Source organism: Mastigoproctus giganteus, chromosome 9, assembly GCF_048544385.1.
Source record: "Mastigoproctus giganteus isolate SK-2022 chromosome 9, ASM4854438v1, whole genome shotgun sequence".
Classification (NCBI taxonomy): domain Eukaryota; kingdom Metazoa; phylum Arthropoda; class Arachnida; order Uropygi; family Thelyphonidae; genus Mastigoproctus; species Mastigoproctus giganteus.
Genome location: NC_143583.1, coordinates 139,817,492 through 139,834,257, shown reverse-complemented (window position 1 = coordinate 139,834,257; position 16,766 = coordinate 139,817,492). Strand labels below are relative to the sequence as shown.

Sequence of the window (16,766 nt, the reverse complement as noted above, 5' to 3'; positions counted from 1 at the left end):
ATTTTGATATTGTATACTTGAATTTCAGGAAGACTTTTGATACTGTTGCACATAAAAGACTGCTGTACACACAGCAGCAATTTGGCATTAAGGACAAGTTACTGCTATGGATAAAGGGATGGTTAAGTGAAGGCAGAGAGTGGTTATCAATGGGCACTGCTTTTCTTGAAAAATGTTATTAGTGGTATCTTCCAGGGGTCTGTGTTGGGCCCATTGCTGTTTTCTGTATTTATCAGTGATACTGATGATCAGGCTCAAGACTGCAGATGATGTAAAGGTTGGCAGGGTGGTTATTGATAGTAAACAGGGTGAGCTACTACAACAATATCTAGTAAAATTAAGTCGATGGGCTGAGAAATAGCAGTTGAAGTTTAACACTGACAAATGTCAGTGTTAAACTTCAACTGCATACAATAACAGTAATGCAGATTAACATACCAACTGTGTGGTACTACACTCAGGGTAGTGGAAAATGAAAAAGAACTGGGGCTAATTGTGCAGTCAGATATAAAGTTCTCTGAGCAGTTCAGACAGGCTGCCAGGACAGCTTGTGGAGTTTTGTCTGTGATATACAGAACCTTTGCTAGCAGAAATAAGGAGGTGATTATTCCTTTGTACAAGGCCATGGTTAGGCTGCATCTTCAGTACTGTATACATGCCAAGTATAACACTGTTTTCTAAGATCTAACCAAGTATACTAGAGTATGGCCTATTACATGAGGTCTGTGTAGATTACAAAATATTGTACTTTAATTAGTAATAACTATGCTAAATATCTTTAAGGTACATCCTGAATATGAAAATTTTCTCTACTACTACTACTACTAGCATTTTAACTTAGCATCATCAAGAAATCTTGCCTTCAATATGTTGTGTGGTTGGGATATGCCCAACAAATTGAGTTTTTCATACAGATAATCACAATTTTTGAAAAGAATAGAGGAGAAACATTAAACTACATGCAATTTAAATACATTAATAACAAATAGAGGATTTATGCATGACCATATGTTACATTCTCTTCTATGAGACCTTCAAATTGTATGGTAAGTGTCACAGTTTTATTAGGGACATATAAATTTCAACATGAGAAATATAAAAACTAGTTGTTTGTAATTCAGAATGAAACTAATCCATCAGTTTATAATGTAAAGATTAGTTGCTTCAATCAATATATTATAAAAGTAATCAAATATAAAACAAAAATCAGAAAAATAAAGTTAAAACAAAAAATTGTCAATGAAACCATTCTAAGTATAAAATAAATAGTTTCATGAAATCAACAGCTCTAATAACGCAATAGAAAAATTTTATTATAAAATGTTGTTTTAATAGTAATATTCATGCTTACTTCAACACAGCGGCTAAGGGTCCAAATGTTTCCTCCTGACATACCAACATATCTGTTTGTACATCAGTTACTAAAGTTGGCTCAAAAAAGTTACTTCCCAGTTGATGGCGCTTTCCTCCTTTTAAAAGTTTGGCACCTTTTTTTATGGCATCTTGAACATGCAGTTCAACCTAGATGGTAAAGAGGATTAAAATGGATTATGAAAAGTAAAAAAAATATGAAAAACTATGCATCGATATATTATGAGAAGGATGTTGTCATTGTTGTTGAAGTTTAATAGTGCAATAACTGCTAAGGCCATATTGTATCTGTTCAAATGCTATTGAAGGAATTATTCAAAGGTGATCATATGTGTGAGTTTGTTTCAGATAATTGAATAATTCAGTCAAGTTGGCATTATTTCTTGATGATGTGGTGTATTTCTTGATGATGTGGTGTAGTGCTAATGGCTCAGATAAATTTGACAAATATATAAAGATTGCAGTTTGGAAGTTTGGTAGGGTGGACAGTCTATGAGAATGTGCTTTATGGTCAACAAGGAATGCACTGTGGAAAGTCTTCCCTCACAAAGAGAAAGAGATGCATCAAACAGGTGGATCCAATTAACGTTCTGGCAATTGATTGTTATTTGGTTTTTAGGAGCATTAGCAACTAAGGCCATATTGCTCCGGGGATATGCGGTGGTCATTTCCTGACCTTTCCGCATCCTCCATATTTGGTGGTCATGGGCTCGAACCCCGGGCTGATCAAGAAGCGTGTGCTACGCACTGCTGCTCCTGCCCACCTGGCTACCGAGGTGTTCTGGCAAGAATAACTTCTTGTTTTGAAAAGTGGAGTTCCACAGTTGTGGCTTTTGTTTAATTTGCAAGGCTCATTGTTAATCTCAGATTGCCATAGTTGCCTCCATTAATTATGGCATGTTTGTTAGATGAGGAGTTTGTAGTCTGAATACCCGGTGCTTGTGCATAATACTGACTGCCTGAGTATTTGGCAGCTTGGTTTGCATTTTCATTTTCCAGAATTTCAGTCTGCCCTGGAATCCAGCAGAACTTCACTGATTAGCAGGATGCAGTATATCAAATCAATGAGCACTGAATTTGTTTTCTAACTGGATGAGAGTAGGTAAGAACTGCATTTCAGTGCAGTTGCTACTCAGGGGGTCTGTGAAGATTATAATATGGGGTGGCAGAAAGGTGTTGATAGGGCTAATTTAAGTGTTCAACTGGGAGTGATGAAAATATGGCACAGTCAGTGCTGCTATAATGAACATTTTAGCAATGTCAATTTTCTCCAACGCGATGATATATTAGGGAACAATGCGAGCATAATGCGATTTTTGTATTGGCTCATGTGCGATTTTGTCTAGAAGTAAAATAGGTGAACACAAAACCCGGCACCAAGCTGAACGTAGTGACCTACACAGCAATACATACAAGTTTACGAAGCTTAAAAAATGTCAAATGTGTGAGAGCTATATTTACCATTTACTGCAGTTGTGTTGGTCGGAGACACACTATTGTCATTTGCTGTATTCACAAGATATTGCAGGCCAACTCATGTTTCCAAGAGCTCACATTTTTCTGTTTGAATAGAAACATCATGAGGCGGGATAACAAGAGCAGAGGAGCACATTTCTGGAGAACACTATCATAAAACAATAAAAACAATTTGTAGTTCCCGGTTTATTGGATATCACTGCCAGTGCAATCCAATTATAAAGCAGAGTTGGGGTATAAGTAGGGTTATATTTTGTATTGCAATTTTATTTGAAATTGAATAGAAATCATAACTCAGACCAGAGCAGCAAAGTAAAAGGCTAAAACTAATGGGAGTGCTGTGGCTCAAGGGAGAATTGAGGAGGGGGGCGATTGTCCTCTGAATCACAGCCTTTTGAAATGCACTACTTGTCTGATATTTGTGGAGCAATCAGGAATGGGACATGATATTGCCAAGGGAATGTCTTTGTGTGTGGGCGCGATGTAAGGAGTGTGAGGAAATCAGGCATCAACCCAGGATTGTTATGGGCCAATATGAGTGCTTGAAGGATAGGGTGGATACCCTCGAAGGATTTAAATTGAGGAGTCCATCAAGCTCTCAGCTGCCCACATAAATGCCAGAGCTTGCACTTGAACATCACGCAACACAGCAGGAATCAACAAGGCAGAATGCACTGTTTCCAAAGGAACTAGTTGTTGTCAGTGACTCTATTGTCAGGAAAATGGAGAACATATTGTGCAAAAAGGATAGGTGGAACAGGACCAGGGTATGTCTACCAGAGGCAAAAGTTGATGACGTACAGCAGACCTTGTAACTTTGTGCCCTTAAAAGATGACGTTGTACATCATTTAAGGGCACAAAGGGTGATATTGTTGCATGCGTTGGCACGAATGACATTAAGAGTGAGATACCGTCAGAATTACTTAACAAGTACAGGTCAATGTTGAAAAAAAGCTGAGAGTTAGGGTTGAATTTGAAAGGTTCTGCAATTCTGCCCAGACACGATAGGAGAGAGTATATGATGAGAGCCTTGTCAATCAATTCGGCCCTGGAGAGATTGTGCAAGACTCAAGTGGTAGAATTTTTCTCAGTCTGGTCTGTGCTTGTTAACAGGAGAGAGTGCTTCTACAGGGATGGGATATACTTAAATAGAAAGGGTGCAAGAATATTTGCTGATGCTATCGTGGCAGATTTATGTGGGTTGAAAAACTACTAGCTTGGGGGGGGGATACAAGGACTAATAGATTAACGGTAGCCACTGGCAGAGGTGAAAGTGATTCTTGCACTGCTTCTATTGGAATGAGCAGCAGCAGCAGCATGGAAAGAAAGGCAATGGAAATTTCCAGGAGTCATAGAACAAATAAATACATGGGCTGTGTTAAGGTAACTAAGAGTAGAAACAGGTGCATGTATACTTGCATGTACACCAATTCTAGGAGTACAGTTAATAAATTTGATGAGCTTGAAGTGCTAGTCAAGCCATCAAAGGCAGATATTGTTGGGATATCAGAGCCATGGTGTCACACAGACATAATCAGTGCATAACTAGAATTTGGAGAGTACAATATGTACAGAAAGGACAGACAGGGAGGAGGTTATGCTGTTAGTTAAGAAACACACAAAATCTAAGGAAGTGCATCCAATTGATGTTGGTAGACAGTGCAATGTTGTCAGTTTGGTGTGACATAAGCACTGGAAAAGGAAATTTGAGAGTAGGTGTGTTATAGGCCTAATGAATCTGATTAGTATATGAGCAATTGTGCAGAGAAATAGAGTGGGCCAGTAAATCAGATCATCTTATAATGGAGGATTTTAATTTCCCAGAAATTGACTGGAATTTGTGGGTTGGTCACTCACACATTAGCAAGGCTTTTGTGGATTTATTGGATGATTGTTTTCTACAGCAGCATGTTCAGGAGACAACAAGAGGGAGTAATACTCTTGATCTGATTATCAGCAGTGATTCTTCATGCATCAAGAATCTGCAGATAAAGGAACCACTAGGTGGTAGTGATCACAGTGTGCTGAAGTGGGATTTACTCAAAGTGGTAACTACCATCAGGGGTAAAGGGAAAGATTTTTGCTTTCGTAAAGGTGACTATGGTGGTCTGAGACAGTATTTAAATTCTATACGGTGGGACCAACTGATGATGTTACCAACAGCAAATTCAAAATGGGAAGCATTCAAAGAATTAATCTTTGAAGCTACTAGGCTTTTCATACCAACTAATACTGTTCAAGATTTAGGCCTAAATGGATGTCAGATGAACTAATTAGACATGTGACAGAGAAGAAAAATGCATGGGATACATATAAATTAACAGGTGACACAGAAGCCTATGATAGATATAACCTGTAACCAAGTCACAAAGGAGGTTATAGGCAGACAAAGGCAGATTATGAGAAATCTTTGGAAAAGGATGCAAAGAAAAACAGCAATTATGTAAACTCTAGAAGGAAGGGGATGAATCAGATTGGTCCACTTGATATCGATGGTTTAATTATTGATGATCCTGCTCAGGTAGCTAACAAACTAAATTAATATTTTGCATCTACATTCACACATGAGGAGTTATTCAGGGAGAAGGGTAGCCAGGTGGGAAGGAGTAGCAGTGCGTAGCATACGCTTCTTGATTAGACCGGGATCACCACCAAATACGAAGGATGCAGAAAGGTCAAGGGAATGACCACCGCATATTCGCGGAGCAATATGGCCTTAGTTGCTAATGCTCCTAAAAACCAAACAACGACAAACAACATCAGGGAGGGGAATGCCAGAGGTATATTAATCTCTGGCAGTAAGCTAGATAATCTTGTAATAACTGAGAGTAAAGTGGTTGAGAAATTGTTGAAGATAAACATAAGAAAGGCACCTGGGGTGGATGGAATCTATTGAGTTATATTAAAAGAGGCAGCAAAGGAAGTAAGCAAACCCTTAGCTATAATTATGAGGGCTTCCTTGGACTCAGGGGAGGTACCCATGGACTGGAGATGTGCAAATGTGACCCCCTAATCCACAAAGGAGGATCAAAGGGAGACACAGGTAATTACAGACCTGTTAATTTAACTTCTGTTATAGGGAAATTAATGGAGGCACTGGTTAAAGAAGCATTGCAGGATCATCTAGACAAGACTTCAGTTACAGCTCAGACACAGCATGGGTTTGTTAAGGGGAAGTCTTGTCTGAGAAAGAGGGCACTCACTCTCTTAAAAATTACAGGTTCCGAAAAAGCGATAAGTGTTTGCCTTTTTTATTTACCTAATTGTTATTTTATATTGTACTTTATACGTAGTCTTATAGTTATAGTTATGCTGGTTATTTTTATTTTTAATTTAGATAAAGAGTTTTTGTATATTACTATTAATATACGTAAAACTGTTATTTCATTTGAATCTTGCAGCCATTGTTTTTGTATAGAGTAGTAGGGAATTCAATTTTTTAATTGTTGTAACTAGGCAGCTCTAACATATAATTATATAGCGTAATACACATCACTGCATTTAGGATTCTATTAGATAGCGTAGTATTGACAATTAATTAATTAAATTTATTGATCTTATTAATTTAAAATATTATACCCCAGACTACAGCAGCAAAGCAATGGATACAAAGTGGAAAGCGTGCTGTGACTCGGGGTGAACTGAGGGGGGGGGGTGATTCTCCAACGCATCACAGCCTAAAAAAATTTGAAACTTGTGAAAAGTTTGCCGAACTCTCTGGAACAGAACATGATCTAGCCAAGGAGGATGTCTTTGTGTGTGTGTGTGCCAGGTGCAGAGAGTGTCTAGAAATTAGGCATCAACTCAGCGTTCTACTGGGCGTCTATGAGAGCTTGCGGTGTAGGGTAGATGCCCTCGAAGAAATTAATATGAGGGGTCCGTCAAGCTCTCAGCTGCCCAACTCAACACCAGAGCTGACTCCTGGGCATTATTCAAAACAGCAGCAATCTCCAAGGCAGAATGCGTTGGTCCCAAAGGAACTAGTTATTGTTGGTGATTCTATTGTCAGGGAGACGGGGACTATATATTGTGTAAAAAGGATAGATGGAACAGGACCAGGGTATGTCTGCCAGGGGCAAAAGTTGATGATGTTGTAAAGCATATATCATCTTTTAATGGCACAAAAAGTGATATTGTTGTACATGTTGGCACCAATGACATTAAGAGTAGGAGATCTGCAGATTTACTTCACAAGTACAGGTCAATGTTGCAAAACAGTCGTGAGTTAGGGCTAAATTTGAAAGTGTCTACAATTCTGTCCAGACACGATAGGAGAGAGAACATTATGAGAGCCTTGTCAATCAATTCGACCCTGGAGAGATTGTGCAAGGGCTCACCTTGGTAGAATTTTATTCAGAGTGGTCTGTGCTTACTAATCTACAGGGATGGGATACACTTAAATATAAAGGGTGCAAGAATATTTGCTGATGCTATCGAGGCAGTGTTAGGTGGGTCGGAAAACTGTAGCTTCGGGGATTCACAGACTAAAAGGTTAAAAGTAGCCGTAGGCAGAGGTGAAGGTGATCCTTGCACAACTTCTATTAGAATAAGTAGCGACCTGGAGTGAGGGGTGCTGGGGGTTTCAGGGACTGATGGCAGTCATCGTTAAACAGGTGGGTATATGGGATGTGTCAGGGTAATTAGGAATAGGTGCATGTATGCTTGCATGCATACCAATGCTAGAAGTATAGTAAATAAATTTGATGAATTTGAAGTGTTGGCCAAGACATCAAAGGCGGATATTGTTGGGATATCAGAGACGTGGTGTCACACTGATATTAGGAATGCAGAATTGGAATTTGAGGAGTACAATGTGTACAGGAAGGACGGACAGATAGGAAGAGAGGAGGGGTTATGCAATTGGTTAAAAAACGCAAAATACAAGGAAGTACAGCCAGTCGACATGCTGGACAGTACAGTGTTGGGTCAGTTTGGTGTGACATAAGCACTGGGAAAGAAAAATTGAGAGTAGGAGTGTGTTATAGACCTAAAGATTCGAATGAATACAATGAACAATTGTACAGAGAAATAGAGTGGGCTAGTAAATCAGAATGTCTTATAATGGGGGATTTTAACTTTTCAGATATTGACTGGAATTTGTGGATTGGTCACTCACACATTGCCAAGGCTTTTGTGGATTTATTGGATGATTGTTTTCTACATCAGCATGTTCGGGAGGCAACTAGAAGGAGTAATACTCTTGATCTGATTATCAGCAGTGATTCTTCATGCATTAAGAATTTGCAGATAAAGGAACCAATAGGTGGCAGTGATCACAGTGTGCTGAAGTGGGATTTACTCAAAGAGGTAACTACTATCAGGTGTAAAGGGAAGGGTTTTTGCTTTCGTAAAGGCGACTATGATGGTCTGAGACAGTATTTAAATTCTGTACAGTGGGACCAACTGATGATGTTACCAACAGTAAATTCTAAGTGGGAAGCATTCAAGGAATTAATCGTGGAAGATACTAAAAGTTTCATACCTATTAAGAAATATTTTTCAAGGTTTAGGCCCAAATGGTTATCAAATGAACTAATCAGACTCATGACAGAGAAGAAAAATGCATGGGATGCATATAAATTATCAAGCGACTCAGAAGCCTATGGCAGATATAAGCAAGTCTGTAATCAGGTCACAAAGGAGGTTAGGCAGGCGAAGGCAAATTATGAGAAATCTTTGGCAAAGGATGCTAAGAAAAACAACAAAGATTTCTTTACTTATATAAACTCTAAAAGGAAGGGGATGAATCTGATTGGTCCACTTGATATCAATGGTTCGACTGTTGATGATCCTGCTCAGAGAGCAAGCAAACTGAATGAGTATTTTGCATCTACATGCACACATGAGGAGTTATTAAGGTTTGAAAATGGCAGAAGGTTATCAAATTGTAGCAGGGTGCTTAATGATTTTGTAATAACTGAAAGCAAAGTGGACAACAAATTGTTGAAGTTAAACATAAGAAAGGCACCTGGGGTGGATGGGATCTATCCAATTATATTAAAGGAGACGGCAAAGCAACTAGGCAAACCCTTAGCCATAATTATGAGAGCATCCTTGGACTTAGGGGACTGGAGATGTGCAATCCCCACGGACTGGAGATGTGCAAATCTATCCCTAATTCACAAAGGGGGATCGAAAGGTGACAAGTAATTATAGACCAGTTAGTTTAACTTCTGTTCTGGATAAAATAATGGAGTCTCTGGTTAAAGATGCATTGCAGGATCATCTAGACAAGACTGCAGCAATAATTCAGACACACCATAGGTTTGTTAAGGGAAAGTCTTGTCTGACAAATTTGATAGGATATTATAACGTGGTTACAAAGCAACTGGATGCAAAAAATAATTTTGATATCGTATATTTGAATTTCAGAAAAGATTTTGACACTGTTGCGCATGGAAGACTATTGTTCGCAGGATACAAAGGTTACGATGATACAAAGGTTCGCAGGGTTGTTAATGACAGTAATGGCAGTGTGCTACTGTAACAGGATCTAGAAAATTTGGGCAGATGGGCTAAGAAGTGGCAACTGAAGTTAGCATTAGCATTAGTAGAGGCATTTGATGCAAGAAAGCAAGCTTATGCAGCATCAGCCAAAAAAAAAAAAAAAAAAAAAAAGTAACATAAATAAATAAAAATAACCACTTCCACTTCACCCCTCTGTTCGTTCGAAATACCTGTCCAGCTGAGCCTTAAACTTATTTATGCTATCAACTTCCACGACAAGGGATGGAAGTCTGTTCCACCCACCAACCACCCGCTGGCTAAAGGCAAATTTCCGCACATCTATCCTACATCTGTCTTTCCTCAATTTGAATTTATGCCCTCTCAGGTGATTTTTCTGAGCTAGAGGAAGAATCCCATCAGCATTGAGCATGCTCAATCCATTCAAGGCTTTGTACACCTCTATCAGATCACCCCGCTGGTGCCTAGTTTCCAGACACTGTAATTTGCAAAACTTAAGCCTTTCTTCGTAAGAGAACCCCTTTGTCCCATTCACCAATCTAGTTGCCCTTCTCTGTACTCGTTCCAGCAGCTCTACATCCTTCCTGAAATGAGGCCTCCAGGCCTGTATACAGTACTCTAGGTGTGGCCTGACCATTGCCTTATACAAGGGAATAATCACCTCCTTATCCCTGCTAGAAAAATTCCTATATATCATTGACAATACACCATGAGCTACTCTTGCAGCTCGTCTGCACTGCTCAGAGAACTTCATATCTGCCTGCACCACCACCCCCAGGTCCCTTTCATTCTCTACCACTGTCAGTGTAGTACCACAGAGTTGATACGTTGCTCTGGGGTTGCTGTTTCCCATATGTAGTACTTTACATTTGTCAATGTTAAACTTCATTTGCCACCTCGAAGCCCATCTGCTCAACCTTTCCAAATCCTGTTGCAGCAGCATAGTGTCAGTAGTGTCCTTGACAACCCTGCCAACCTTCGTATCGTCTGCAAACTTGGACATTAAGCCTGATATACCATCATCAATATCATTTATAAATACAGAAAACAATAAAGGCCCCAATACTGAACCCTGAGGGACTCCACTAATAACATTAGTCCACGATGAGCAGTGTCCATTGATTACCACTCTCTGTCTTCTCCCCCTCAACCACCCCTTTATCCATAGCAGCAACTTGCCTCCAATGCCACACTGCTCCAATTTGTGCAGCAGTCTTCCATGTGCAACAGTATCAAAAGCCTTTCTAAGATCCAAGTATATAATATCAAAGTTATTCCCTGCATCCAGTTCTTTTGTGACTGCATCATAGTATCCAATCAAATTGGTCAGGCAAGACTTCCCCTTAACTAAACCATGCTGTGTCCTAGCTATAACTGAAATCTTGTCTAGATGATCCTGCAGTGCTTCTTTCACCAGTGCCTCCATTAATTTTCCGGGAACAGAAGTTAAACTCACAGGTCTATAATTACTTGTGTCAGCCTTTGATCCCCCTTTGTGAATTGGGGTCACATTTGCACATCTCCAGTCAATGGGTACCTCCCCTGAGTCCAAGGAAGCTCTCATAATTATGGCTAAGGGTTTGCTTACCTCCTTTGCTGCCTCCTTTAATATAACTGGATAGATCCCATCCACCCCAGGTGCCTTTCTTGTGTTTATCTTCAACAATTTCTCCTCCACTTTGCTCTCAGTTATTACAAGATTCTCTAGCTTACTGCTAGAGTTGAATACACCTCTGGCATTCCCCTCGCTGAATAACTCCTCATGTGTGAATGTCGATGCAAAATATTCATTTAGTTTGTTAGCTACCCGAGCAGGGTCATCAACAGTTGACCCATCGATCTCAAGTGGACCAATCTGATTCATCCCCTTCCTTCTAGAGTTTACATAAGTAAAGAACTCTTTGCTGTTTTTCTTCGCATCCCTTGCCAAGGATCTCTCGTAATCTGCCTTCGCCTGCCTAACCTCCTTTGTAACTTGGTTACAGATCAACTTGTATCTATCATAGGCGTCCGTGTCACGTGTTAATTTGTATGTATCCCATGCATTTTTCTTCTCTGCCATATGCCTCATTAGTTCATCTGACAACCATTTAGGCCTAAACCTTGAACAATATTTCTTAGTTGGTATGTAAAGCCTAGTAGCTTCCACGATAAGTTCTTTGAATGCTTCCCATTTTGAATTTGCTGTTGGCAATATCATCAGTTGATCCCACTGTATAGAATTTAAATACTGTCTCAGTCCATTGTAGTCGCCTTTACGAAAGCAATACCCCTTCCCTTTACCCCTAATGGTAGTTACCTCTTTGAGTAACTCCCACTTCAGCACACTGTGATCACTGCCACCAAGTGGTTCATTTATCTGCAGATTCTTAATGCATGAAGAATCACTACTGATAATCAAATCAAGAGTATTACTCCCTCTAGTTGCCTCCCGAACATGCTGATGTAGAAAACAATCATCCAATAAATCCACAAAAGCCTTGCTACTGTGTGAGTGACCAGCCCCCAAATTCCAGTCAATATCTGGGAAATTAAAATCCCCCATTATAAGACTCTCTGATTTACTGGCCCACTCTATTTCTCCGAACAGTTTCTTATTATACTCATCAGAGTCATTAGGCCTATAGCACACTCCTACTCTCAATTTTGATCTCCCAATGCTTATGTCACACCAAACTGACTCGACACTGCACTGTCCAGCGATGTCGACTGGCTTCACTGCCTTGGATTTTATGTGTTTTTTAACTAATAGCATAACCCCTCCTCCCTTCCTATCCTGTCTATCCTTTCTGTAGACATTGTACTCCCCAAATTCCAGTTCTGCATTTCTTATATCTGTGTGACACCACGTCTCTGAAATCCCCACAATATCTGCCTTTGATGTTTTGAGCAATACCTCAAATTCATCAAATTTATTTACTAAACTCCTAGCATTGGTGTACACACAAGTATACATGCACCTGTTCTTTTTCTTAGCTACCCTAACACAACCCATGTGTTTACTTGTACCCCAATGATTCCCAGCAGTCTCTGAAATATCCTGCATCTTATTTTCCAGGCTGCGGCTCATTCCAATAGAAGCAGTGCAAGAATCACTTTCACCTCTGCCAGTGGCTACTGTTAATCTATTAGTCCTTGTATCCCCCCAATCTAGCAGTTTTCCGACCCACCTAACATTGCCTCGATAGCATCAGCAAACATTCTTGCACCCCTTCTATTTAAGTGTATCCCATCCCTGTAGAAGCAGTCTCTCCTGTTAACAAGTACAGACCAGGCTGAAAAAAATTCTACCCCTTGAGCCCTGCACAATCTTTCCAGGGCCGAATTGATTGACAGGGCTCTCATCATATACTCCCTCCTATCGTGTCTGGGCAGAATTGCAGACACTTTCAATTTCAACCCTAATTCACGGCTTTTTTTCATCAGTGACCTGTACTTGTCAAGTAATTCCGCCGGTCTCCTACTCTTAATGTCATTAGTGCCAACGTGTACAACTATATCACCTTTTGTGCCCTTAAAAGATGATATCCGCTCTACAACGTCATCAACTTTTGCCCCTGGCAGACATACCCTGGTCCTATTCCACCTATCACGGAAGAGCATGGAAGACTATTGTACAAATTGGAGCAGAATGGTATTAAGGGTAAGTTGCTACAATGGATAAAAGATTGGTTGACTGGGAGCAGACAGAGGGTGGTAATCAATGGGTGCTGCTCTTTGTGGACTAATGTTATTAGTGGAGTCCCATAGGGTTCGGTGTGGGATCCATTGTTGTTTTGTATATTTATCTTGATATTGATGAAGGTATATCAGGCTTAGTGTCGAAGTTTGCAGATGATACAAAGGTTCGCAGGGTTGTTAATGACAGTAATGGCAGTGTGCTACTGTAACAGGATCTAGAAAATTTGGGCAGATGGGCTAAGAAGTGGCAACTGAAGTTTAACCTTGACAAATGCAAAGTACTGCATATGGGTAGAAGTAACCACAGAGAAACGTACCAACTGTGTGGTACTACACTTAAGGTGGTAGAAAATGAAAAAGACCTGGGAGTAATTGTGCAGTCAGATATGAAGTTTTCTGAGCAATGCAGACAGGCTGGCAGGGCAGGTCATGGGGTTTTGTGAATCATATATATAGGAATTTTGCTAGCAGGGAAAAGGAGGTGATTGTCCCTCTGTATAAGGCAATGGTCAGGCCACGCCTTGAGTATGCGTACAGGTCTGGAAGCCTCATTTTAGGAAGGATGTAGATTTGCTTGAGCATGTACAGAGAAGGGCAACAAGATTGGTAAGGAGAATGAAGGGATTCTCTTACCAAGAGCGGTTTAAGTTCTGCAAATTGCAGTGGCTGGATACTAGGCACCTGCGCAGTGATCTGATATTGAGGTGTATAAGGCCTTGAATGGGTTGAGCACACTGAATTCTGATGGGATCCTTCCACTTGTTCAGATTACGAACCTAAGGGGGCATAAATTCAAATTAAGAAAAGACAGATGTAGATTAGATGTGCGGAAATTTGCCTTTACCCAGCGGGTGGTTAATTGCTGGAACAAACTTCCATCTGTCGTTGTGGAAGTTGATAGGTTAAATAAATTTAAGGAGGAACTGGACAGGCATTCGGAGGGAATGGTGTGATTTTTTTTTTGGCTGATGCTGCATAAGCTGAACACTTGCTTTCTTGTATCATATGCCACTACTACTACTACTACTACTACTAATTTGGTTGGATAAAGAATAATTTTGATATCATATATTTGGATCTTAGAAAGGCTTTTGATACTGTTGCAAAAGGATGACTTCTGTACAAATTGGAGCAGGTGGCATAGGAGGCAAATTGCTGCTATGGATAAAGGGATGGTTGAATGGGAGAAGACAGAGTGGTAATCAATGGACACTCCTCTTCACGGACTAATGTTATTAGTGGAGTCCTCCAGGCTTCAGTGTTGGGTCCATTGTTGTTTTCTGTATTCATTAATGATATTGATGATGGTATATCAGTCTGAATGTCCAGGTTTGCAGACGATATGAAGGTCGGCAAGGTTGTTAATATACTAATGACAGTACACTACTGCAACAGGATCTAGAAAAGTTGCGCAGATCGGCTGAGAGGTGGCAACTGAAGTTTAATATTGACAAATGTAAAGTACTGCACATTGGAAGCAGTAACCCCAGAGCAACATATCAACTGTGTGGTACTACATTGACAGTGGTAGAGAGAAAAGGACCTGGGGGTAATTGTGTAGGCAGATATGAAGGTTTCTGAGCAGTGCAGAGAGTCTGCAAGAGTAGCTCATGGTATCTTGTCAATGATATAGAGGAATTTTTTTAGCAGGGATAAAGAGGTGATTATCCCCTTGTATAAAGGAATGGTCAGGCCACACCTTGAATACTGTATACAGGTCTGGAGGCCTCATTTTAAGAACGATGTAGAGCTATTGGAATGAGTACAGAGAAGGACAACAAGATTAGTGAATGGAACAAAGGGTTGCTCTTACAAATAAAGGCTTAAATTTTGCAAACTACAGTGTCTGGAGACTAGGCACCTACAAGGTGATCTGATTAAGGTGTATAAAGCCTTGAATGGTTTGAGCATGCTCAATGCTGATGGGATTCTTTCTCTTGCTCAGAATAATCGCCTGAGAGGGCATAAATTCAAATTGAGGGAAGACAATTGTAGGATAAATGTGCGGAAGTTTGCCTTTAGCCAGTGGATGGTTGATTGCTGGAACAAACTTCCATCTGTCATTGTAGAAGTTGATAGCTTCAACAGATTCAAGGCAGAACTAGATAAACATTTGGAGTGAGTGGATGTTTGAAATGAGAAGGGAGTGTGTGTTTTTTTTTTTTTAGCTGATGCTATATGAGCTTGCTTTCTTGAATCATGTGCCCTTGCTAATGCTAACAGGATGTAGAAGAAGGATGTAGAGGATGTAAACTTGACCTTACTGCATTTGCGGTAAGATCAAGTTTAATTGTGCAATTTGCGCATGTGGTGTGCATCGTTATTGATTGTTTATCTTTTTTTACTGTTTTAAATTTTACAATCCAAATACCAATAGCTGGAATTCTGTGGGTTTTTACGTTATTATGGTAAAATGTGTTTTCCCTTCCACGAAATCTTCAATCATATAAAAAACATAAATAAATTTTCAGAATCTTCTCTTCGTTCCTATTTTTTAAGCTTCGTACTTTTTACTCCATATCTCACTTGTGCAATTTGCGCTTGTGGTGTTCGTCGCTATTGATTGTTTATCTTTTTTTACTGTTTTAAATTTTACAATCCAAAAAAAAAAGTCAGCGAACAGCAATATCAATCAGTATGTATATATTACAGTGCTACATTTACTGTAATATTTATTTATTTATTTATTAGATATTTAAGATGTTTAAACCTGTGTTAGCTGTTTTACCGGGTTTCTAACTTTTTTTAGTGTTTTACTTACCAGACTGACTGAACATTTTGTTTGAGTGCTCTGCCCTTATGCCTATTTTTTCCATAAGCCCTGATGTTTTTAATGCTCGAAATATCATAACGCAGAGATTTTTAGGAAAACATGTACTGCGTTTTAGCAGAACTGATGTATATGTTGGAAAGACTGCTGCTGCACCTATAGCTTTATAGGTGCAGCTGCAGCAGCAGTCTTAGTGTCAATTTTATATCTTTCAGTATATCGTATCCAGTATACTGTATATCTCGATACGGTATACTGGAATTTATTGATACCTATAATACATGTAGTTATATGACATTCATATTTGCTATAGAGTGCTTTCCCCATTTAAAAAGTGATTATCACAAGATGGCAAATACTGAGTGCATGGAGGATCTGGTTCAGAATTCTCTTGTAGTATGGTTTTTAAATGCACCTTCCAATGTGGCATTAACTCTTGCACCTTATTATGTAAAAGAAAATAAAAAAAGATTTTATTTCAAGGGAGGTTCAAATATGCACTCAGTGAAAAAATTACCATACTGCCAGGTATGGTAGTTTTGCCACTATCATTATTATTATTATTATTATTATTATTATTATTATTATTATTAGCTATATGGTGCAAGGAATCTGAGGCTTATGCTGCACCAGCCAAAAAAAAATTCCAAGTTACCCTGAGAGAGAGAGAGAGAGAGAGCGAAATAAAAGGGAATCACCAAAAAGAGAAGAATGATGATATCCAGCTCAGGACCCTGGGTGTGCCAAAGCCCATACTCACCAGATGTGAGCCCCTGGGGTTGACTTTCACTTGTGCTAATTCCAAAAAAGATTAAAGGTTTTTCTCATTGTTCACAAAACATTTACAATGTTAGAAGTGATTATTTTAAAGAAAAGAAAATAAAAAAAAACTGTTATTTACATATTAAGTCCACAAAAACTGGTAATGAAAGGATGCCCTCACACTTTATGTCCCAGCATGATGGGTGAATCGCAGAAGTTTCAGTTTAAAAGATTTACAAA

At 39.4% G+C, this 16,766-nt stretch overlaps 1 protein-coding gene across 2 annotated transcripts in view; it reads right to left on the bottom strand.

Annotated features, from left to right (window-relative positions):
• Ssadh (succinic semialdehyde dehydrogenase) overlaps nt 1–16,766 on the bottom strand; it is a 312,458-nt gene that overhangs the window by 53,649 nt on the left and 242,043 nt on the right. For both annotated transcript variants that reach the window (XM_090380984.1, XM_090380985.1), the window contains one exon: nt 1,352–1,521. In XM_090380984.1, the coding sequence (XP_090237110.1) occupies nt 1,352–1,521 (170 nt within the window). The remainder of the gene's footprint in view (nt 1–1,351; nt 1,522–16,766) is intronic.